Source organism: Macaca thibetana, chromosome 10 (genome assembly GCF_024542745.1).
Source record: "Macaca thibetana thibetana isolate TM-01 chromosome 10, ASM2454274v1, whole genome shotgun sequence".
In the NCBI taxonomy this organism is placed as follows: Eukaryota; Metazoa; Chordata; class Mammalia; order Primates; family Cercopithecidae; genus Macaca; species Macaca thibetana.
The window spans coordinates 68,535,095-68,557,787 of record NC_065587.1 but is presented as its reverse complement, the minus strand read 5'-3'; the positions used below and the strand labels follow the sequence as shown (position 1 = coordinate 68,557,787).

Genomic DNA, 22,693 nt, shown 5'->3' with positions numbered 1-22,693 from the left:
AAAGTGACCAAAGGAAATAAACCACCTGGAAATTTATTCAGAAAAATAACATTAAGCCCCTCTTCTCAAGCTTTATTACTTCTGTGGCCAAGCAGGCATGTAAGTATATGTTTATATGACTCCTTTCTACAGGGGCTGATAGAGGGTGAAAATGAACCCTAAGAGAAACAAGACTGAGGTAGATCCTGGGTGACAGCTGGACACAAAGTTTGCTCTGTGTGTAGGTGTTCATAGAAGTGACTGTACTCTTTCCGGGAGGCCTGTGTCAGAAGGAGCATTCCCACAGCCCTTCACCTACCCTGGGAAGAGGGCATTTCAGGCCCTGTTATAAGCATCCTTTCCCCAACTCTCCTGCCTGCTAGTCACTCTTCCTCTCTTGACCTCAGTGCTCCCATCTGTAAAATAAGGAAGTCTGACCTATTTTATTTCAAAGATCCTGATGTTATGCATTGTCTAAAAATGGGTTTATTAAGATGTGTTTAACAGATTTAAGATTTTTTAATGTGTTAAAAATATGTGCATCAGAAAAGAATATTAAAATATTAATATTATTAAAAGAATACTAAAATATTCTTTTCTGAGCCCCCCCTAAGTTTAAGCCCCTGGCTCTGGAAACAAGGAGTTTTCAGTTGGTTCTGATGCAGTGTGATGAGTGCTAGGATAGAATGGGAGGAGCTATGAGTAGAGATCCCAACACTCTGATAGGAAGGTAGACTTCCTGGTTTGTGGATCCTCTGTGTATATACTTGCATGATAGTTTTACCTTTCTTCCATTCTTCTGCCTGCCCTCAGTGTATCTAGAACAGAGCTCTGAGTGGGGAATAATCAGTTAATGCTACTGGCCAAAGGATCAATGTCCCTTTATACCTCTCTTTGCATCATTACCTATGACTCATGCCCTGGACTCCGCCCCGTGGAAGCAAATAAAAACCTGAGTCCAGAGCCCCATTGCAGGATGTTCTCAACTCCTGGATCTGCCATATCCTTCTCAAAGATCATGAAATTCTTGCTACTGGCTCTTACTGTATTTTTGGTCCTGTTCCAGATGTTCCCGGGTAAACAGAACCAAGGAAGAAGGGAAAAAGAACTGTCTGTGGAAGACTTAATACCTTTTCCTCCATTGAGATAGGGTTTTTAGGGACAGTTGAAATAGGCTTGAATTTATCAGAATGCTTTCCTCCTAGGACAAACCTACGGCCCCATATTGGGAATGTGTATCTGGCCAGGATCCCTGGAACCATAAAGTAGGGCAGGGTGTCTTACGAGAAGTCCCTTTCATACTCAGCTGTAACTTCAGCATCCCAAATTGCACATGGTGCTTTGCGCCAATGTACCAATGACCCAACTGAGGGGCTGTCTGACTTCAGCTGTCTTTCTAATCTCTACCAAATCATGAGTCCTGAGGCCTTTCTTGGACATTAAGTTCTATTATCACTTCATACAAAGTTCCTGTACTCCTATTCTGGGATAAAAGTATCTGCAGAGTAGCTATGTGGAAGAAAGTACAAGCCTTTCTGCTCCTTTCCAACCATAAAATTCTGTGATTTTGTTAATGATTTCCAGCAAGATTTCACAAACAAATGGCCAGAGTTTTGAAACTACTGCTTATGAAGGCATGAATAATTTTTAGACAAGGTATCATTCTCCTCTTGTGCCTAACATTTAAAACCTTTTTTCTATGCATATATAAATCCACATAAATATATATGTACCTGTACTTCTTTTTTAACCAACAAAGGTAACTATACATTGCTCTAAAATTTTTTAAATTCAGCAATATATTCTTGACATCTTCCTTGTCAGCACATAAAATTTTGCCTCTTTGCTTCTGGAAGTTACATATTATTCCATCATGTGGATAGATCCTAGTTTATACATCTAATCTTTATTGAGTGTAAAATGAAATCTTACCAAATCTTTGATAAAACAAACAAAACCACAACTGACCTTTTGCACATACATTTTTATATATTTGGGTAAAAATGTCTAAACAAGTTCCTAGAAGTCAATTTGCTAGGTTGAGTAAGTGTATTATTTTGTTTTTCATGAGCACCTTTTCTAAGTCTCTGTGGGTCATACATGGCTGGATGAAATCACTTGCCTTCAAGGACAAAAAATAAAAGCTTTAGAAAACTCAAATGAACTTTTTCATGCAAACCTAGAAAAATTTGGGTTGTGGCAACTTCTCAACTGTAACACTGGTGTGAAAGAAAAACTAAATACTTTAAATAGTGAAGGAAATGAACTTTTAGCCTAGAACTTTATATCCATCTACACTGCTATTTAAATATAGGGGCATAATAAAAAATATTCTCAAGCATAGAAGGACTCAGAATGCTTGCCACATAAAGACTGGAGGAAAAACTCAAAAAGAGAAACAAATACAGAAGGATGTTGTAAATGATATATGAAAGGTAAGAATTACCAATTACTTGCAATTTTCTAGTTGACTTTAAAATTAGACTAGAAAGAGAGAAAGAATGTATCCGATAATTGCCCATAAATTTTAGATAATCACCATGGTTAAGGGAGGGGATGAGCAAAGCTCAGTGGAGAGAAAGCCAAGGAATATGAAAGCACTGCTAAAGTACTTGCCTTGGTAAGAGGTAAGATATAATTATTGATAAGTTTTAAATATCAATAAAGGTAGATTATTATGGACATGGGCTTTATAAGATTGCTTATAGAATAAGGATTAAAATAAAATGAATACATTTTATACCAACTAAGGGAATCTTTATCCATCTAATTGAAAATAGTAAGCAAGCAAAAGAACCTACAATAAATGGAAAATATAGAATAAGGTAAAATACATAAGTTCTAATAAAATTTTACTTACAATAAGTGTAAATGGGTTAAACTCATTAAATAAAGGCTTAAACTCTCAAATAAGACAAGGAAACCTCAAATAGCATGTTGTCTAAATGGCACAGATACATGTGCCACACTAGGCAAATATAACCTAAAAGAAAGCTGGAGTCACCTGTGCAACATGGTGAAACCCCAACTTTACAAAAAAAAAATAATAATACAAAAATTAGCCAGGGGTGGTGGCGCATGCCTATAGTCCCAGCTACTCAGGAGGATGAGGTGACAGGATCACTTGAGCCTCAGGAGGAGGTTGCAGTGAGCTGGGAGGGATTATGCCACTACATTCCAGCCTGGGTAACAGAGTGAGACCCTGTCTGAAAAAGAAAAAGAAAGGAAACTGGAGTGGCAATCTTAATATGTGACAGAGAAGAATTCACAGCAAAATGTATAATAAATGACAAAGAGATGGTTTATGTACAGATAAAGAAATATTTGAGGTTGAGTACAGTGACTCACACCTGTAATCCCAGGACTTTGGGAAGCCCAGATGGGAGGATGGCATGAAGCCTGGAGTTGAAGGCCAGCCTGGGCAACATAGTGAGACCCCCATTACTACATAAAAATGTTTTAATTAGCTGGCCATGGTGGTGCATACCTATAGTCCTAGCTAGTTGGGAAGCTGAGGCAAGAGCTCAGGAGGTCAGGGCTACAGCAACTGAGCCGTGATCATGCCACCACTACACTCCAGCCTGGGCAACAGAATGAGACCCTGTCTCTAAAAGATTATTATTGTTACTATTACTATTATTTGTTGTTGTTGTTGTTTTTGAGCTACAAGAACGTATTAGCAATTATTTCAGCTTTCAAATTTACAAAACGACAAATGACAGCACTTCATGGATAAGTCAACAATAATATTTAGAGATCTTCAGCTCAAATGTTAACACTTGATTGAGAACAACACATTGAAGGTCTGGCCAATGTATTCAATACACTTGAATTTATTGAATATATATTTATATCTGGACATTTCTATGCTCAACAGAGAGTAAGCATTCTTTTGAGCTCATACAAAACTTTGCAAAAATGTCCCACATTTAAGACCACAAAGAAAACTTCATTAAAGAATTGCATGCCAAAAAAAAAAAATAGCATATAGGTTGTATTCCCCTACATAATCAATAAAATTAGAAATTAACAATAAAAGAATGACAAAGAACTCATATTTAGAAGCTAACACATTAGTCTGCAGCCACACCACCCTAAATGCGACCAATCTTGTCTGATCTCGGAAGCCAAGCAGGGTCGGGCCTTGTTGTGACTTGGAGAGAAACTAACACATTAGTAAATAAACTTTGGCCTACATAAGAAATCACATTTACTAACAAGCAAGCCACATGGATGAACCCAGAACAAAATGGTGAGGTAGACTCCCTGACTGTAATAAGAAGGCATCATAAAATTACACAGCAAAGGGCATGGATCCCAGGAGGAATAAAAAATTGGAACCTTTTTTACACTCAGCCTACTACATGGTATTAGAAGTCAGGACAGCATTACCTTGGAGGGGAAGAGGAACATTAATGACTGGAAGAGGTCATGAAGAGGTTTTCTAATCCTTGTTACATGAGTAGTTTTTTCTAAGACGATTCATCCAGCTGTATACCAATAATTAGTGTACATTTCTGGAAGTATGTTCTACTTCCATTAAAACTTAACTTTTAAAACTCGTGCATAGATTTGTTACATATAGTGTCTAGATGTGTACTCTACATAATCTTATCCAGATTTCCTTCAGCTGTTCTTCTTCTGTCCTTTTTTTCAGCATTCAAGCTGATTCTTCTATGTCCTTTGGTCATTTAACATGATAAATGTATCACTGAAGTTATATAGAGTAGCAAATTTCAGCCATTGTTAGTTAAGTTCCCAAAAACCCTTTGGGAACTGTTAAGATTAATAATACAATATCAAAGCATGATGAAATGGGCAATGATATAAGATGCATTTCCCAACTTATTTTTCTTTTTTAATTAAAGTATGTGGCATTAGAAAAACTATTCAGATTCACTTAACAATCAACAGCCAGATTTTGTTCTTGGGTATCTAAGTGATGGTGGTTCTAAAAGTAAAAATTGTCAATTGCCTGTACTCTATCCCATGAGACTTGATAAATTCTATGACTTACCTATATGTTTTCTGTAAAATGATCAAATACCTTTTACAAGCATTTCTCAAAAATAAAAGAAAGCAGATTTCCATCCACCTTAGGGATATTACATCTTTAGACTACATGATCCTAAAATTAATATGGAACTATGAAAGACCTTGAATAGCAAAAGCAATCTTGAGCAAAAAGAACAAAGCTGATCACATCACACTACCTGACTTCAAAACATACTACAAAGTTATAGCAACCAAAACAATATAGTATTGGCATCAAAACAGACACAAAAACCAGCAGAACAAAATAGAAAACCTAGAAATAAATTCACATATCTACGGCCAACTGATTTTAAACAAAGGTGCCAGGTACACACAATGACGAAAGGATAGCCTCTTCAATAAGTGGTGCTGGGAAAACTGGATATCCACATGCAGAAGGGTGAAACCAGACTCCTTTTTCTAACCATATACAAGTATTAACTCAAAATGGATTAAAGTCTTAAATGTAAGGCCCAAAACTACTGGAAGAAACATAGGGGAAAAGTTCCACAATATTGGTCTAGGCAAGGATTTTTTGTACAAAACCTCAAAAGCACAGGCAACAAAAGCTTATCTAATCACATATAGACAAACGGGATTACATTAAACCAAAAAGCTTCTGCATAGCAAAGAAAACAACAAACAGAGCAAAGAGACGACCTACAGAATGGAGAATGTATTTATAAACCATACATCTGAAAAGGGACTAACATTCAAAACATGTAAGGAACTCAACAACAAAAAACAAATAACCCCATTTTAAAATGGGCAAAAAACCTGAATAGATATCTCTCAAACGAAGACATACAAATGGCCAACAGATATATGAAAAAAATGCTCAACATCACTAAGCATAAGGGTAATGCAGGTCAAAACTACAACGAGATATCACCTCACTCCATTCAGAATGACTGCTGTCAAAAAACCAAAAGATAACAAGTGTTGGTGAGGATGTGGTGAAAAGGGAACACTCACATACTGCTAGTGAGGATGTAAATTAGTACAGCCATTATGGAAAACGGTTTGGAGGTTCCTCAAAAAATTAAGAATATAATTAGTACGTGATCCAGCAATCCCACTACTGGGTATATATCCAAAGGAAATGAAATCAATGTGTCAAAGAGATATGTGCACTCATGTTTGTTACGGCACTATTCACAACAGCCAAGACATAGAGTCAACCTCAGTGTCCATCAACAAATGAATGAATAAAGAAAATGTGGGGGCCAGGCGCAGTGGCTCATGCCTACAATCGCAGCACTTTGGGAGGCCGAGGCGGGCGGATCATGAGGTCACAAGATCGAGACCATCCTGGCTAACACAGTGAAACCCCGTCTCTACTAAAAAATACAAAAAAAAAAAAACAAAACTAGCCGGGCGTGGTGGTGGGTGCCTGTAGTCCCAGCTACTTGGGAGGCTAAGGCAGGAGAATGGCGCGAACCCGGGAGACGGAGCTTGCAGTGAGCTGGAATGGCGCCACTGCACTCCAGCCTGAGCCACAGAGCAAGACTCCGTCTCAAAAAAAAAAAAAAAAAAAAAAAAAAAAAAAAAAAAAGAAAAGAAAAGAAAACGTGGCATATATACACAATGGAATATTATTCAGCCATAAAAAATGAACGAAATTTTGTCATTTGCGGCAACGTGGATGAACCTGGAAGACACTATGTTAAGTGAAAATAAGCCAGGCACAGAAAGAAAAATACTATATGATTGCACTCATATGTGGAATCGAAAAAGTTGTTCTTATAGAAGTGGAGAGTAGAATAGTGGTTACCAGAGGATGGGGAAGGTGGAACAAAGGGGAAAAGGTGAGAAACTGGTCAATAAGTGTAAAACTATAATTAGATAGGAAGAACAAGTTCTGGTGGTCTATTGCACGGTAATATGACCAGAGTTGTTGAATATAGTGTGTATTTCAAAATAGCTAGAAAAGAGTTGTTTGGATATTCTCATCACAAAGAAGTGATAAATGTTTAAAATAATGGATATGCTAATTTTCCCAATTTTATCATTATACAATTTATACATATATTGAAATATCACATTGTATCCCATAAATATGTACAATTACTGTTAATTATATATTTAAAAAATGGTTGTTGCCTCTTAAGAATTTATTAGTGTGCGGATATTCTGGCTAATATATAAACTTTTTCTATAGTACAGTGGTCCTCAGTGTGGTTCTCCTGACCACCAGCATTAGCATCACCTGTTAAAAGTGCAAATTTTTAAGCCCATTTCAGATCTACTGAATCAGAAACTCTGAAAGTGGGCCCAGCAACCTGTTTTAGCAAGCCCCCGGGGGAGACTGTAGTGTATGCTTAATTGTGAGAACTAGCAAATAATCTACTACAGCTCTGGTTCTGAGATCTCTAGTTAAAACACCAATTTTCTTTTTGCTGCCTCATGGAGCAATTGTTTTTTAAAACACTTTGTTGAAATATGATTGATATTCAAAAGCTGTACATATTTAATGTATACAACTTATGAATTTGGAGATAAGTATACACCTGTGAAACCATCATCACCACAATCTAGGGCATAAACCTGTCCATCACCCCTAAAAGTTTCCTCCTGCCTAGCGCAATCATTTTTAAGACATTTTAAGTTACAATTGTGGACCTAATTTAAGTTGAAATTCCTATACTTGTGGTATGGCGAATGTAAACAATTCAGCTGAGGTGGAATTAAATTAGCTTCCTTGGGCGGGCACAGCGGCTCACACCTACAATCCCAGCACTTTGGGAGGCTGAGGCGAGCAGATCACCTGAGGTCAGGAGTTCAAGACCAATCTGGCAACATGGTCTACTAAAAATACAAAAAAATTAGCCAGGCGTGGTGGCGGGCGCCTGTAGTCCCAGCTACTCGGGAGACTGAGACAGGAGATTGGAGTGAACCCGGGAGGCGGAGCTTGCAGTGAGCCGAGATTGCGCCACTGCACTCCAGCCTGGGCGACAGAGCAAGACTCCGTCTCAAAACAAAAAACAAACAACAACAAAAAAAAACGTAACTATTAGGGTTTTAAGAAGGTGACTTTAGCCATGCAGTGACAGGATGAGTACAGAAGCCAAATTTTAGTAAGATGAGTGTGGGGGTAATAAGAAAGAAAATTGATAAACCTCTAGCTATTAAGATTAATAAGGAAAATATTACTGACAATGCTCATCTTGAACCTAGAAGGAAAAATTCTAAACAAAATTTTAGCAAATCATATCCAACAAAATATAAAAATAATACATCATGACCAAAGAATACATTCTACATAATATATAATCCTTCATGCCTTAGAAATGCAAGGTCGGTTTAACATTCAAAAATCAAGCAATGTTGTAGCATTATTCACAATAGCCAAGACATGGAATCAACCTAAGGGCCATCAGCAGATGAATGGATAAAGAAAATGTGGTACATGTAGACAAGGGAATACTGTTCAGCCTTTAGAAAGAAGGAAGTCCTGTCATTTGCAACAACATGGATGAACTTGAACGTAGGGGACATTATGTTAAGCAAAATAAGCCAGGCACAGAAAAATAAATGATCTCACTTATGTGTGAAATCTAAAAAAGTCAGACTCATGGAAGCAGAGAGTAGAATGATGGTTACCAGGGCTAGGGGGTGGGGAGGATTGGGGAGATGTTGGTCAAAGGATACAAAATTGCATAGACAGGAGGAATAAGTTCAAGAGATCTATTGTACGACATTGTGACTGTCATTAGTAACAATGAATTATATACTTGAAAATTCTAAGAGTAGATTTTAAGTGCTCTTACCACAAAAAAAAGTGATACGTATGTGGTAATGCATATGTTAATAAGCCGGATTTAGCCATTTCACAATGTATACATGTTAATGTTTCAAAACATCATGTTGCATGCTATAATATATACAATTTTTATTTATCCATTAAAATAGATTTAAAAAGTAAAGTTATTCGTGTTTGAAATGAAAGAAAAAGGGGACCAAGGCAGGAGAATCACTCCAGGCCAAGAGTTCAAGAGCACCCTGGGCAACCCCCATCTCTACTAAATTTTTTTAAAGAAGAAAATCAAGCAATGTAATTCACTGTATTAATGAAGCAAAAAAGAAAAAACATGTAATCACCTCAGTAGACACAGAAAATTGCAAGTTGACAATTCCAATAATCTATTTCTGATAGAAATAAAATTTAAATAGTAGAAGGGAATATTTTCCACCTGAAAAGGAACATGAAAGAAAAGCCTACAGCTAACATCACGCTAAATAGGAAAAGACATAATGCTTTTTCCTGAAGAATGTCTGGTCTCACCACATCTATTCAACACTGACTGCAATAAGGCAAGAAAAGGAAATCAAAGGTATCAAGACTCAGGGGTTGGGGGAAATAGTAAAACTCTATTAACAGATGACATAATTCTCTATATAGAAAATCCCAGGCCAGGTGCAGTGGCTCACGCCTGTAATCCCAGCGCTCTGGGAGGTGCAGGCAGGCAGATCACGAGGTCAGGAGATGCAGACCATCCTGGCTAACACGGTGAAACCCCGTCTCTACTAAAAACACAAAAAATTAGCCAGGCGTGGTGGCATGCTCCTGTAGTCCCAACTACTCGGGAGGCTGAGGCAGGAGAATCACTTGAACCCAGGAGGTGGAGGTTGCAGCAAGCCGAGATCATGCCACTGCACCCCAGCCTGGGCAACAGAGCAAAACTCTGACTCAAAAAAAATAAAATAAAATAAAATAAAATAAAATAAAATAAAACAAAAATTAGAAAATCCCACTGAGTATAGGAGAAAGTTACTAGAACAAATAGGTGAGTTTGGTAAAGTTGTAGCCTACAAGTTTGATATACAAAATCAGTTGTATTTCTATATGTCAGCAATAAACAATCAAATTAAATTTTAAAATTATAATTTATAATAGCATCAAAAATATGGAATACCTAAGGGAAAATCTGACAAAAAGTAAGCAAGACCTGTTTATTAAAAACTATAAAATATTGTGGAGTGCAATTTAAGAAGACCTAATTAGAAAGAAATATCATTTTTATGGACTGGAAAACTCAGTATTGTGAAGATGTCAGTTTTCTCCAAATTGGTCTATAGATTCAATGCAATTGCCATTAATACGCCAGTAAGATTTTATGCAGAAATTGACAAACATTTTAAAATTTATATGAAAATGCAAATTATATAGTATAAACAAAACAACTTTACATGTGGAAAGATTTTCAAAATCATTATTAATTAAGGAATTAGAAATTAAGAACAGCTGGGTGCGGTGGCTTATGCCTGTAATCCCAGCACGTTGGGAGGCCAAGGTGGGCAGATACTCTGAGGTCAGGAGTTCGAGACCAGCCTGGCCAACATAGTGAAACCCAATCTCTACTAAAAATACAAAAATTAGTCAGACATGGTAGTGGGTGCCTGTAATCCCAGCTACTTGGGAGGCTGAGGCAGGAGAATCACTTGAACCCAGGAGGTGGAGGTTCCAGTGAGCTGAAATCATGCCACTGCACTCCAGCCTGGGCAACAGAGCAAGACTCTGTCTCAAAAAAATAAATAAATAAGACCACAATGAGATGCTGTATTAGTCTGTTCTCACACTCACTGTTATGAAGAAATACCCGAGACTGGGTAATTTATAAAAGAAAGAGGTTTAATTGACTCACAGTTCTGCATTGCTGGGGAGGCCTCAGGAAATTTATAATCACAGCGAAGGCAAAGGAGAAGCAGGCACCTTCTTCACAGAGTGGCAGGACGGAGTGAGTGTAAGCAGGGGAAATGCCAAATGCTTATGAAACTGTCAGATCTCGTGAGACTCACTCAGTATCATGAGAAAAGCCTGGGGGAAACCACGCCCATGATCTGATTACGTCCACCTGGTCCCACGCTTGACACGTGGGGATTATAATTCAAGATGAGATTTTGGGTGAGAACACAGATAAACCACATCATTCTGCCCCTGGCCTGTCCAAAACCTCATGTTCTCACTTTTCAAAAGACAATCATGCCTTTCCAACAGTCCCCTGAATCTTAACTCATTCCAGCGTTAATTAAAAAGCCCGAGTCCAAAGTCTCATCTGAGACAAGGCAAGTCACTTCTGCCCACAAACCTGTAAAATTGAAAGCAAGTTAGTTATTTCCTAGATGCAATGAGGGTACTGGCATTGGGTAAATACACCCGTTCCAAATGGGAGAAATTGTCCAAAACAAAGGCGCTACAGACCCCATGCAAGTCTGAAATCCAATAGGGCAGTCATTGTACCTTGAAGTTCCAAAATAATCTCCTTTGACTCCATGTCTCACATCCAGGCCATGCTGATGCAAGAGATGGGCCCCCACAGCCTTGAACAGATCACCGTACAATTACTAGAATGACTAAAATTAAAAAGACTGACTATACCAAGTACTGGTGAGGATATGAAGGAACTGAAACCCTTATACATTGAGAATGGAAAATGATACAACCACTCTGGAAAACAGATCCTAATATGTTAAAGACTTTCCTAATATGTTAAAGTCATAGAATACCCCCTACCTCTGTGGGAAACCATACCTGCCATGCAATTCAGCCAATCTACTCCTAGGTATTTTTTCCCATAAGACCAAAAATCATATCTGCACACAAAGACTTGTACATGAATGTTCATAGCGTCCTCATTTGTGATAGTCAAAACTGGAAACAAATCAAATGTCTGAATGGATAAACTGTGGTTTACTCATGCAATGGAATACTACTCAGCAATAAAAGGAGTAAACTGGTGAAACATGTTACATGGCCGAATCTCAAATAATGCCAATGACTTATAGAAACCAGATAAAAAAGAGTACCTACTCTGTGGCTACACTTATATAAAATTCTGGAGAACGCAAACTCATTTGTAGTTATATCTACAAAATAGATCAGAGGTCTTCTAGGGATGGAGGGAGAAGACAAGGAGAGGCAGGAGGGAGGGATTCCTAAGGGACATGAAGAATGTTTGGGGGTAGTAGAAATGTTCACTTTCTTGATTGTGATGAAGGTTTCATGAGTATATACATGTCAAAATGATCAAATTACATACTTTAGACACTGGAAGTTTGTTGTTTGTTAATTATATCTCAATAAAGCTGTTAAAAAAAAATAAGAACTTGGCTGGGCATGGTGGGTCATGCCTGTAATCCCAGCACTTTGGAGAAAATATAATGGGAGTTGAAATCACATAGGGTCTTGCAGGTCTTTGAAAGAAAGCCATTCAGAAACTTTGATCACAGGATGATAAGAGAAATGCAGATTAAAACAACAGTATGAGGGAGGCTGTGGCAGGCAGATCATTGAGGTCAGGAATTGGAGACCAGCCTGGTCAACATGGCAGAACCCCGTCTTTACTAAAAGTACAAAAATTAGCCTGGCATGGTAGCGCGCACCTGTGGTCCCAGCTACTCAGGAGGCTGAGGCAACAGAATCGCTCAAATCCAGGGGGCGGAGGTTGCTGTGAGCTGAGATCTCACCACTGCACTCCAGCCTGGGTGACAGAGTGAGATGCTGTCTCAAAAAAAGGAAGAAGGAGAGGGAGAGGGAGAGGGAGAGGAAGAGGGAGAGGGTGAGAGAGGGAGAAGAAGAAAGAAGAAGAAAAGTTCAGATATATTTCTTAATGGATATGGCCTGGATTTATCCCTTGACAAGAGTGGCTGGCTGTGGGCACTGGGCCAGGGACTCGCTGGACACCATGGACTGCACCCACCTAGCTTCTCCCCTGTGATGAGTCCTTCCCCTTCAGGGCTTTTTTTTTTTTTTTTTTTTTTTAAACAGCCCATCTCCATTCCCACCACCACCACCATCTCAGATATGAGATCAGGCCCTGTGAATTGGGGTAGGGGTAATCTAGATTTTCCTGCTTTTCTGTAGCATGAGCGAAAAAAGGTGTTTCTCAAGCTCTTAAGTTTAGAAAGGGTCAGGGATCTCTGCAATTATCAGGACATGTAGAGAAACCATTCATAAAATTAAGAACATAGATTTTTATGCTTAGAAGGAACTAGAAAAGACATTCTTTATTCTATATAGAAATCCATCCTATTTAATCACTTAGGCCCTGCTTGAAAAATGAGTTATAGAATACCGCCTCCCTCTCTGGGAAACCATTCCATAGTAAAAGAGTTCTGCCTGTTAGAACATACTAATCTAAAATTAATTTGGAGACCAGGCGCAGTGGCCCATGCCTATAAATCCAGCACTTTGGGAGGCCAAGGAGGGAGGATCACTTGAACCCAGGAGTTTGAGACTAGCCTGGGCAACATAGTAAGACCTGTCTCTACAAAAAAAAAAAAAAAAAAAAAAATTAAAAAATATTCGGGCATGGTGGTAAATACCTGTGCGTCCCAGCTACCCAGGATGCTGAGGTGGGAGGATTGCTTGAGCTCAGGAGATTGAGGCTGCAATAAGCTGTGATTGCACCACCTCACCCTAGCCTGGGCTACACAGTGAGATCCTGTCTCAAAAAAATAAAAACATAAAACAAAATTAATTTGAAAATAGCAGGGTTTTTTTGTTTTTTTGTGTTTTTTTTGAGACAGACTCTCACTCTGTTGCCCAGGCTGGAGTGCAGTGGCACGATCTTGGCTCACTGCAACTTCCGCCTCCTGGGTTTAAGTGATTGTCCTCCCTCAGCCTCCTGAGCAGCTTGGATTACAGGCACCCGCCACTACGCCCAGCTAGGGAATTATTTTTTAATGACATTGGGTAGCATCCCCCTTTGAGTCTTATAAATGATCTCCCTCAAACTTCCGCAGCAAGTGACTTCTTGGGCAAGTCACTTTCCCTGGTGGGCACAAATGTGAGAGAGGGATTTGGCTTATAGATTGACATGTGTTCATTATCGTTTATTTCCACAAACCTTCACTGACAGCATGCTTTGTGCCTTGGGGGCTCGAAAATGAAAGACACGTTCCCTACTCTCAGGAATTTCACAGCCCAGTGCAGGGAGACACACAGATAAGCAGACCATTCAAAAGCAGGTTTATGCTAGAATGAAAGGGACTGTGAAGAAAGGCTGAGCCCTAACGAGAGATCGAGAGATCGGGGAAAGCTAGGGAAGATGTCCCAGTGTGAATCTTCCCGCTCCATTGCCCCAAACACCTCCTCAAAGCCTGTGACTTGTAACCCTCCGCATGCCCTCCCAGTGCCTGGATCAAATGCTCAGCCTGTGTGCCACACAATAGACTGATGTTATGCATCGATAAACTCTTAGACATCCGGCTGGTTCTGTGCCCATCCCTCTGCCCCCACTGCAGAGAGGCCAATAAAACTCTTGCTCAGACTTACACTGCACACAGCATTCTGAACTTCTGGATCTACCATCTCCTGTTTCCCAAGCACCATGAAACTCCTGCTGTTGGCTCTTCCTATCCTTGTGCTCCTACCCCAAGTGATCCCAGGTAATCAGAGGTCAGGGAAGCTACGAAAATAGAGGTATAGTGGGTTCTGGATCGTGAAAATTCCAATGTGTCGCTGCACCCCCAACCTGGGCAGCTCCACAGCTCCCACACTGGGACTATGTTCCTGACTGGGGTAAAACCTGGGAGTAGAGCAAGTTTTCCTCAATAGACAGGGGCAGTCCCACCATCCAGAGTTGTCCCTGGTTCTATACTCCAAGTTGCCGCCTAAGGAACTAGGGGAAAGCTAGGCTCACATCTCTTCTCTTTCCAGCTTGTGCCAGCTTTTGAAAATGATTCCCGCAGCCCACTTTGCATGTTTTCTTGGCCCTAAAAGTCCTGCTATCGCTGTAATGAGGTTCTTTTTGTTTCTAAAGTTCTAGAATTTGGTGAACAGGTCAGAAATGATCGGCTGAGCTGTTATATGGAAGACAGAACTGGCTTTTCTTCCTTCTACAGTGAAAATCTAAGCTTTTCATAATCACTGCTTTCTTAAGTATATCTAAAGGCCTGACCAGAACTTTGAAATCACTGGTGAAGCAAGCCTGTTTCCTCTTTGTTTTATGTTTTTCAAGGTGCATTTCAATGTGTGATTGAACTTACATAAAAATGAATCTAAGTATTTCTGTTTTATAACAAAGTAAGCATACTCCATGCATGGCTACGCAGCTCTCTTTCTTTCTTTTTTTTTTTTAAAAAAAAAGATGAAATCTCGATCTGTCACCCAGGCTGGAGTGCAGTGGCGCAATCTCAGCTCACTGCAACCTCTGCCTCCTGGGTTCAAGCAATTCTCCTGCCTCAGTCTTGCAAGTAGCTGGGATTACAGGTGTGCACCATCGTGTCCGACTAATTTTTGTATTTTTAGTAGAGACGGGGTTTCACCATGTCGGCCAGGCTGGTCTCAAACTCCTGACCTCAGGTGATCCACCCGCCTCAGCCTCCCAAAGTGCTGGGATTACAGGCATGAGTCACCGCGCCCGGCCCTGTGCAGCGGTCTTCTTTCACTTCTTATTCTGTGGCCATCTTTCCATGTCATCATCTAAAGATCTGCCTTATTGTTTGTAAAGTTGTATACTTCTGCTGTAGGATAAGCCTTATAAAATCATATACAGTCATTTGAGACATTTCTTAATTTTCTAACAACACATCAATGAATATGCTTGTACAAACATTAATATATTTACATATTTGGACAGGGGCTTAAATAGGATAGATTCCTAGAGGGCAAATAACCAAGTTAAATGTAAGTCTGGTGGTGGTGGGCAAGAAAATAAAAAAAAATATTCCATTAATTCCTCTATTCCTCTACCCTCATTGCAGAGAGGCCAGTAACTCTTGCTCAGACTCCCACTGCACATGGCATTCTGAACGCCTGGGTCTACCCTGGCATTCAGGGTAGGGAAACAGGGAAACCTCTCCTGTTTCCCAGGGACCAGGAACCTCCTGCTGCTGGCTCTTCCCGTGCTTGTGTTCCTACACCACAATCCTGGGTAATCAGAAGTCAGTAATCAGAAGTTGTGTATCTTAAAGGATACTGCCAGCAGAAATTGCCAACTCTGGGGGTTTTGAATAATTCTCCAGTTACAATTCCAGACACAAACAGGAATAATTCTGTGTGATCTCTTTGAAAGCAATTGGTCTGCTTTGAGTTCTAGTGGAGATACTGAGACTAGGAAAGAGACAGATGTGAAAGATTTTGTACATGCAATCCACGAGTCATAAAAATTCAGCATATGGGGAGTGAAGGATATATTACAGGATCTAGGGCTTCAAGTCTGAGTGCTAAGAGCTATAAATTTGGAGTCATTCTCTTGGAGCAAAGAGTTGAGACAATGAAAGAAGCATAAAGTCTTGATGCTTTATCTTAAACAGCCCCTACATTTGAGGAAGAATAATAGAAATCAGTGACATTTATAGGGACAGGGAGATCTCCCTACCCTCTCATCGAAAATACACAAGGGTTTTTCTATCACCATAGTCCTTCAAACACCCAGCTGATGAATATAAAATAATCTCTTACTGTCGTGGTTGTTTTTTTGTATTTGTTCGTGTTTTGAAACAGAGTCTCGGTCTGTTGCCCAGGCTGGTGTGCAGTGGCATGATCTCGGCTTGCTGAAACCTCCGCCTCGGGGGTTCAAGTGATCCCCCTGCTTCAGCCTCCTGAGTAGCTGGAATTACAGGCATGCACAACCACGCCTGGCTAATTTTTGTATTTTTAGTAGAGATGGGTTTTCAGCACGTTGGCTAGGCTGGTTTCAAACTCCTGACCTCAAATGATCCACTCGCCTCAGTCTCCCTCGTACTGTTGTTTTAATCTGCATTTCTCTTATCATCCTGTGATCAAAAGTTCTGAATGGCTTTCTTTCAAAGACCTGCAAGATTCGATGTGAAATCAACTCCCATTATATTTTCTCCAGTTACTCTCCACTTAACTTACTCTATACTCACCATAACTACCTTATTGTTTTTCAGAACCTTTGAGACAGGTCTTGCCTCTAAGCCTTTGCACTTGCTGCTTCCTCTGCCTGATATATACTCTGCCCCCAGTTAGTCTCATAGCTCACCCTGCCTCTTCCTTCTCAAAACTCAAGGTAAATCTTTCACTATTTCCCATCACACACTTCCTAAACCCCTTCGCTGCTTCATTTCTCTCCATAATGCTTATCATTTTTTTGTATTTTCATAATGCTTATATTATGTATCCACATAAAATATGTTATACTTTCTTCTCTTATTATCTATTTTTTTTCTTTTTTTTTTTCTTTTTTGAGACAGTCTCACTCTGTTGCCCAGGCTGAAGTGCAATGGCACGATCTCAACTCACCAAAGCCTCTGCGTCCCAGGTTCAAGTATTCCTCCTATCTCAGCCTCCTGAGTTAGCTGGGAAAATAGGCATGTGCCACCACGTGTGGCTAATTTTTGTATTTTTGGACACATGCTTATTTTATACTTTGGGTTATAATTTTTTATTTTTTAAATTTCAATAGCTTTAGGGGTACAAGTGGATTTTGGTTACATGGATGAATTGTATAGTAGTGAAGCCTAAGATTTTAGTGCACCCATCACTGCAGTAGTGTATATTGTACCCAATAGGTAGTTCTTCATCCCTCCCCCTCCCCTTACTCTTCCCCCTTCTGAGACTCCAATGTCCCCTCTGTATGCCCTTGTGTACCCATAGCTTAGCTCCCACTTATAAGTGAGAACATGTGGTATTCGTTTTTCAATTCCTAAGTTACTTAAAATAATGACCTCCAGTTCCATCCAAGTTGCTGCAAAAGACATTATTTTGTTCCTTTTTATGGATGAGTAGTATTCCATGGTGTATATGTTCCACATTTTCTTTATTCATTCATCGGTTGATGGGCACTTAGGTTGATTCCATATCTTTGCAGTTGTGAATTGTGTTGCAATAAACATACACTACACAGATATATTTTATATACTCATGTGAAGGTATACTTTGCAGTAGAATGGGATATGACCAATGCAAATAACTTAATCACACTTGTTGAAGTAGTAGCAAGATGTACTTGTTGAAGTAACAAGAAGACGTACTTTGTGGCCGGGAGCGGTGGCTCACGCCTGCAATCCCAGCACTTTGGAAGGCTGAAGCTGGTAGATCATGAGGTCAAGAGATCAAGACCATCCTGACCAACATGATGAAACCCCGTCTCTACTAAAAATACAAAAATTAGCGGGGTGTGGTGGCACGTGCCTGTAGTCCCAGCTACTCAGGAGGCTGAGGCAAGATAATTGCTTGAACCAGGGAGGTGGAGGTTGCAGTGAGCCGGGATCACACCACTGCACTCCAGCCTGGTGACAGAGTGAGACTCCATCTCAAAAAAAAAAAGAAAGAAAAGAAAAAAAAAGATGTACTTTCTTTACTCAGGTACCTTTACACTGAAGGTAGCTTCATTATAAGCAGCCCCAATTCCTCATGACTGGAGTTTCTTTTCGATGATGGTAAGATTCATCCCACTTTCAGAATAGTTAAAAACGGGCAAATGGGAGGTTGAGTATTTACCAGACCTGAGGTGGGAGTCTTGCAGCCGTCATCTAATTATGATCCACAGTGTGGATACAGGATGCCAGATATATAGTCATGCTAGTGAAATTGAGAGCATCAGTAACCCAAAATCAGTGGTTTTTCCTTTTATTATTCAGCCTATGGTGGTGAAAAAAAATGCTGGAACAGATCAGGGCACTGCAGGAAACAATGCAAAGATGGAGAAGCAGTGAAAGAAACATGCAAAAATCATCGAGCCTGCTGCGTTCCATCTAATGAAGACCACAGGCGACTTCCTACGACATCTCCCACACCCTTGAGTGACTCAACACCAGGAATTATTGATAATATTTTAACAATAAGGTTCACTACAGACTACTTTGAAATAAGCAGCAAGAAAGACATGGTTGAAGAGTCTGAGGCGGGACAGGGAACTCAGACCTCTCCCCCAAATGTTCACCATACCTCATGACTTCTTCTCGAATGTCACTCACCCCTGTCCTCAGAGTGATAAACTAAGTCACATACATATAGATAAAACACCACAGTGACCTCCCACTTCCCACCAATATGTAATTCTATTAATAGAAACAGCTGTGTAAAGAAGTCTAAAATTTTCACTATTTCCAATGATAAACTCTTCAGTGCTCTTCTTGAAATGTCAAATTATTTCCACAAGTTTTAATCTATTTTTAGTATTTCTTGTTTGCTGGTGACCTATGCACAACCTCAATAGCTTAGTTAGCTATTCCAACAACAATTTTTTCATGTGTTTTTCTGCCTTCTCAACAGGTGTCTTAATGGCAGCATAAGTGGTCATGATCAAAATTCTAAATCTTTGCATCTGTGAGAGTAGCTACTAGGACACTAAAAGCTTTTTTTCTAGAACAGGAGACACTTCAGGTGAAAGCATTCATTTTCCTACTAACCATGGCCTTAGAGGAAGGTTTTATCTGTCACCGTATCACTGTAGGAAATTGACTGTCCCAAGTGTGAGCTATGAAGACTCCTTTTTGCCCCAGTGTCTTTTGGGTTGAAATAGAAGCTGTCGAAAAGCTTCTATGGCTCTGTAGACCCATCTCTTTGACCAAGCCTTGATCACACATGGACATCCAAGGGTAAGGATGGCCCCTCAATTGTGGGTGAAAGGATGGGTCATTTGTCCACCTGATTACTGAGACTGAGAGCTTTACTTGTCTCCCTGTGACAGAAAAAAAAAAAAATCTTCACATCCTGTCCCATCCACATAACTCTACAACAAACTTCATTGTTACAAATTTTCCAGTCTTGCTGTTCCCAAGAACCTAAACAACCAGCCAGTCCATTACCAGCATTCATGAATTACTGTAGATCCATACCTAGGCAAGCCTTCCTTCTGCTGGAAGGATTTCCCTTAACCACTGTCTTTTGGGCCACTGCCACATCAGGCTGTAATGCAGCACTTCTGTCTGGTGCTAGCATGTCATGCAGACCATTCCACAAACCTGGCCTTGCTTTTTCCTCCTTTATTAACTAACCATAGGAATCCCTCATGATACTATTAGTGTGTGATGAAGAAGAGGCAATAAAGCAGGAATGGGTGATATAGGCATCTGAACCACCTGCTTCTGCAGTTTATGCTTGCCAGACCTGCTAAGTTCCAGTTTTGAACATATTACTTTCATCTAACATTGGAAATTCTTCACAGGTCTAATTATATTACTCAAAGGGTTAGATAATACCTAATTCATGATGGGAAATTTGGGTCTCATTATTTTTTTAAGCTTGTTATTCCTGATAATTCTGAAATTTGAAGTCTTTGAAAGTCTGAATCTCTAGACTGTGATTTCTGCTGACCTTAATTCATGGTGCCTTAGTTCCTTGTGTATTTTGTGATTTGGGGCTCTGGTCTGTTCATTTTCCTCAGAAGTTTGGTTGACTAAACTAGTTGAGTCCTGAGTTAAAGGTCTACTCCTTAGTTTTCTTCTGTCTTTTTAGCACTACTAGTCTGGGACAACTTTAAGCTTGATTTTTTTTCATATGACCCATGTACTGTGAATTCAGGCTGAGAGACTATATGAGATGTACCTTGAGGTTATAAATTCTCAGTGAAGACTTTTTTTCTATTTACTGAATACTTAGGTTCAAAATCAGGCAATTTTCCTTGAAAATCTCTGGTGAAGGAAAAGGGATGTTGTATCTGCTTTATTTTTATACAGCATATGTAACACTTTAAGGACTGAGATTTATATAGGGATCTCCTATGAGACTCATATTTTTTCAGACCCTAGTCACTGCCTTCTCTCCCCTGCTTACCCCCACCTTGGCCAAAGCCATGGAAACCAAAGCTCAAGTTCACCTGATTCAGCAAGTGTCTTTGTGACAAAAGTCAGCTTCAGTCACTGCCTTCGAAAGAGTGCCCACTTGCATTTGGTTTTAATATTCTTTCTTTTCTTTCTTTTTTTTTTTTTGAGACAGAGTCTCGCTCTGTCGCCCAGGCTAGAGTGCAATGGCATGATCTCAGCTCACAGCAACCTCCACCTTCTGGGTTCAAGAGATTCTACTGCCTCAGCCTCCTGAGTAGCTGGGATTACAGGTGCGTGCCATCACGCCCAGCTAATTTTGGTATTTTTAGTAGAGACGGGATTTCACCATGTTGGTCAGGCTGGTCTCGAACTCTTGACCTCATGATCCACCCACCTCGGCCTCCCAAAGTGCTGGGATTACAGGCGTGAGCCACTGCGCCCGGCTGGTTTTAATATTCTTGGCCTTACTTTTCTTGCAAGGTTAAAGATGTTTTAAAAGTTTTGTTGTATATTTTAAGTACATTTTTTCCGCTGTTTTCAGTGGGAGGATCAGCCTGGGTTCTTCAACCAGTATTCTTCCTGGAACAGTGGTTCAGAACCAATACTTTCATCCAGATCATAAACTTTGTTGTTGGGATAGGTGGCAGCACCAGAGGAAAAAGAAAAAAAGATCATTGTCAAAGGATGAAACTATCACTCAATGTCTAAAACCAAAATGCTGAAATGATTGCTTTCTTTTTTTTTGAGGTGGAGTTTTGCTCTTGTTGCCCAGGCTGGAGTGCAATGGCAGAATCTCAGCTCAGTGCAACCTCTGCCTCCCAGGTTCAAGCAATTCTCCTGCCTCAGCCTCCCGAGTAGCTGGGATTACAGGAATGCGCCACTGTGCCCGGCTGATTTTGTATTTTTAGTAGAGATGGGGTTTCTCCATGTTAGTCAGGCTGGTCTTGAACTCCTGACCTCAGGTGATCCACCCGCCTCAGCTTCCCAAAGCACTGGGATTACAGGCGTGAGCCACCATGCCCGGCCTGCTTTCTTAAGAACAGGAGAGCCATGCTGGTCCATCATAAGCTCCTTCATCAGAGCGAAGTGTTGAACTTACACAGCATTTGGGGAACACATTTTGAGGGAGTTGTGTTGGCTACAGAGGTGGGAATTGGTTAATGACAATTTAGAAGTGTGTACACTGAAATGAATTCAAAGCTGATTGACATATTCAAAGCACAATGCTGTCACTGACAATTAGCTTTCAGAAGTGTGTTCACTGAAGCAAGTTGTCATTGACCATAAAAAATGTTTAAAACATTTCAAGGTATGTACTTGTTATCATGACCATAGGACTGTCAGCCTTTTCCTAGGAATGTGGAGAGTTTTTATTGTCAGAAGAGAAGAGTAACCCCAGAAGAATCCAACGAGAGAAATAACAGATGAGGAACCCCAAAAGATGACGGAGAAGGGGCAGCCTGAAAGTTAGGAAGAAAACAGAGAGTGAAATCACAGAACCCTAGGCAGTTAAGGTTTTCAAGGGGGGAATAACCTATAGTGGAAATGCTGCACAGAGGCAGATTGAGATACAAGTTGAAGAACATTCTGAAACTTTCAAAAAGGAGATCCAGTTACACTTGTTTATGTTTTTGTTTAACTTGTGGACAAAGACTTATAGAGAGGTGCAAAAACTAAATCATCTTTTCCAACCCAGAACTCATGGTTTAGTATGAGTTTTGATACATATAAGAAGGCATATTATGATGAAAAAAAAAAAGGAGGTCCACTGGTGACCTTGACCAGAACCAGTCCAATAGCAAATAAGCACAAAGGCAAATTGTAATAAGTTGAGGAGAATCAGAGAAGTAGAGAAAGATAATGGGTAAGTACTACTCTACTTTTGACAGAATTTAGAACTGTTAGTAGAAGGTAAGATATAGAAAGTAAAATTTGAATTTTATATTACAAAGCTGGTGTTAGTTGTCATTGGGGACATAAGCCTCTTAGGTTTTGAAGAATT

General features: G+C 39.9%; 4 protein-coding genes and 1 non-coding gene across 9 annotated transcripts in view; all 5 read left to right on the top strand.

Moving 5' to 3' along the window:
- LOC126964308 (cytochrome c oxidase subunit 4 isoform 2, mitochondrial) overlaps window positions 1-22,693 on the top strand; it is a 393,425-nt gene that overhangs the window by 116,500 nt on the left and 254,232 nt on the right. The window lies entirely within an intron of this gene.
- REM1 (RRAD and GEM like GTPase 1) overlaps window positions 1-22,693 on the top strand; it is a 753,594-nt gene that overhangs the window by 607,495 nt on the left and 123,406 nt on the right. The gene's annotated exons all lie outside the window — the stretch shown is intronic.
- DEFB118 (defensin beta 118) lies at window positions 14,296-19,616 on the top strand. Its single transcript, XM_050807368.1, has 2 exons — window positions 14,296-14,403; window positions 18,565-19,616. The coding sequence occupies exons 1-2, from the start codon at window positions 14,346-14,348 to the stop codon at window positions 18,876-18,878; spliced, it is 372 nt and encodes a 123-aa protein (XP_050663325.1). The 5' UTR covers window positions 14,296-14,345; the 3' UTR covers window positions 18,879-19,616.
- LOC126929922 (small nucleolar RNA SNORA40) lies at window positions 22,306-22,433 on the top strand. Its single transcript, XR_007717354.1, has one exon. It is a non-coding gene; the product is annotated as a small nucleolar RNA SNORA40 (small nucleolar RNA).
- The window catches only part of HM13 (histocompatibility minor 13), a 182,831-nt gene continuing 182,799 nt past the window's right edge, over window positions 22,662-22,693 (top strand). Inside the window, exon 1 of the mRNA XM_050807168.1 lies at window positions 22,662-22,666. The gene's annotated coding sequence lies outside the window, so the exon portion shown is untranslated. The remainder of the gene's footprint in view (window positions 22,667-22,693) is intronic.